This window comes from Epinephelus moara, unplaced genomic scaffold (genome assembly GCF_006386435.1).
Source record: "Epinephelus moara isolate mb unplaced genomic scaffold, YSFRI_EMoa_1.0 scaffold3317, whole genome shotgun sequence".
NCBI lineage: Eukaryota > Metazoa > Chordata > Actinopteri > Perciformes > Serranidae > Epinephelus > Epinephelus moara.
The window spans coordinates 118-1,841 of NW_026081002.1; the positions used below are offsets into that span (position 1 = coordinate 118).

Below are 1,724 nucleotides of genomic sequence, written 5' to 3' on the forward strand. Positions count from 1 at the left end.
GAACTGATCAGTTCATTAACTTTACATCCTGCTCATTGACGCTGTTTGCACATGCTGTACAAACAGATATGTAGAGTGCTACAGAGTGCTTATAACCTGAGGGATCACCATGACATGTGGAGTTCCTCAGGGCTCGATTCTTGGGCCACAAGTATTCAACCTGTACATGCTAATTCTATGACAAAAATGGTTGTTATGACAGCTACGTAGACAACACCCAGATGTTTTTAGCTCTTTCACCAAGTCACCATAGTCGCTCAGACTCAGTCTATCAATGCTTAGAGAAAATCAATATCTGGAATTAAATATATTTAAGGAAATAATGTAAAGAAGTAAAAAGAGGAAAGAATGAAAGTTATTGATCAGCTTGATTCCACAGCTATAAAGACAAAAANAGTGCTGACCCAGACGCCTGCTGTCCACACAGTTTCTACAGGACAACAAGTTGTTCTCAACTGCAACATTCAGAGATATGACAGCAATTCTGTCCGCTGGTATAAACAGGTTCCTGGTGAAGCTCCTCAGTATGTTCTGAGATTTCTTCATTCTAACAGTGCACTCAACTTTGGATCAGGATTCTCCTCAGAGAGATTCAACTCTAAATCCTCATCAAACATAGATTACCAGTTCATCATAAAGCAGACAGAGACAGGAAACTCTGCTGTCTATTACTGTCAGACATGGGATGACTCTGCTAAGGAGTTCGTATCACAGTGATTCACACTGTGACAAAAACCTCAGTGAGAGACTCACTGCAGATTTTATGAATTCTGACCAAAATCAAACAATTAAAATCAGTAAACTTGGAGCAAAACAAGAACAGACATTAGATAAATCTCTTGTGAGAGACAAGAGTGTGTTTAGTGTTTTGGAATATAATGAGACTGATGAAGTGAAGAGACGTTGACAGTGAAAGTTGGTCTCAACAGGATGTTTCAGTTCCACTCCCCTCATTAGTGAGAGTCAGGAGGTTTTTTTACAGCCATGTGTACAAACTGAATCACTGTGGTATTCGGACAAGGCACCAAGCTGACTGTGACAAGTAAGTACTTTTTAACTCATCATAAAACAGCACAGATTTTATGTTTCTCATTCAGATTAAGAGAAAACAGTCAATTCACATGTTGCTTATTGTTAAACTATTAAACATTTCTTTTTTTGACATTTTGACATCTGTTTTCAAATAAGGCTGTGTGTCTGAAGGCAACAGAAATGTCTGCAAATTATGATATAACATATTGATTTTTTTTTTTTACATGGTTGATGATTTGTTAACAGATGGGCAACATTTACAAAACTCCTATTATTTATTTTCACAACTTTTGACAAGTTTTAACATTACAAACCCTCTGTTAAATAATTCATCCAGAGTATTCTACACTGTAATGTTTATTCACTCAGTCATCACAAAAGCAAAGTGACGACTGACGTAACATGATTTTTCACAGTAACTGTAATGATCAGAAATGTTTCCTTATAATTCAAATACCATTTTGTGAGACACAGAAGACGACGTTATCAGTTTGTTTCCAAAATGAAATGAGACTAAACTGATCAAAATATTTCCATATGTGTGATTGATGGATTTCCTTTTAAATTAAATCCAGGCTAGGTGATGATTTCTAAATGATTGTGCAGATTTCAGATAGTTTACTTCATTATATTCCTTATATTGCCAACATCACTAATGATGAATCTCCTACTGTCATGCTTTGTGTTAATGA

The 1,724-nt window shown here is 35.9% G+C and overlaps 1 gene segment (V, D, J or C); it reads left to right on the forward strand.

Annotated features, from left to right (window-relative positions):
• Nucleotides 1–348: 348 nt before the first annotated feature.
• Nucleotides 349–1,714, forward strand: LOC126387280 (immunoglobulin lambda variable 3-21-like; the record flags this gene model as incomplete). The annotated part of the segment is given in 2 exon segments: nucleotides 349–713; nucleotides 1,639–1,714. Coding segments are annotated over 2 exon segments (441 nt in total), but the record flags the coding sequence as incomplete, so codon positions are not given.
• Nucleotides 1,715–1,724: the final 10 nt, after the last annotated feature.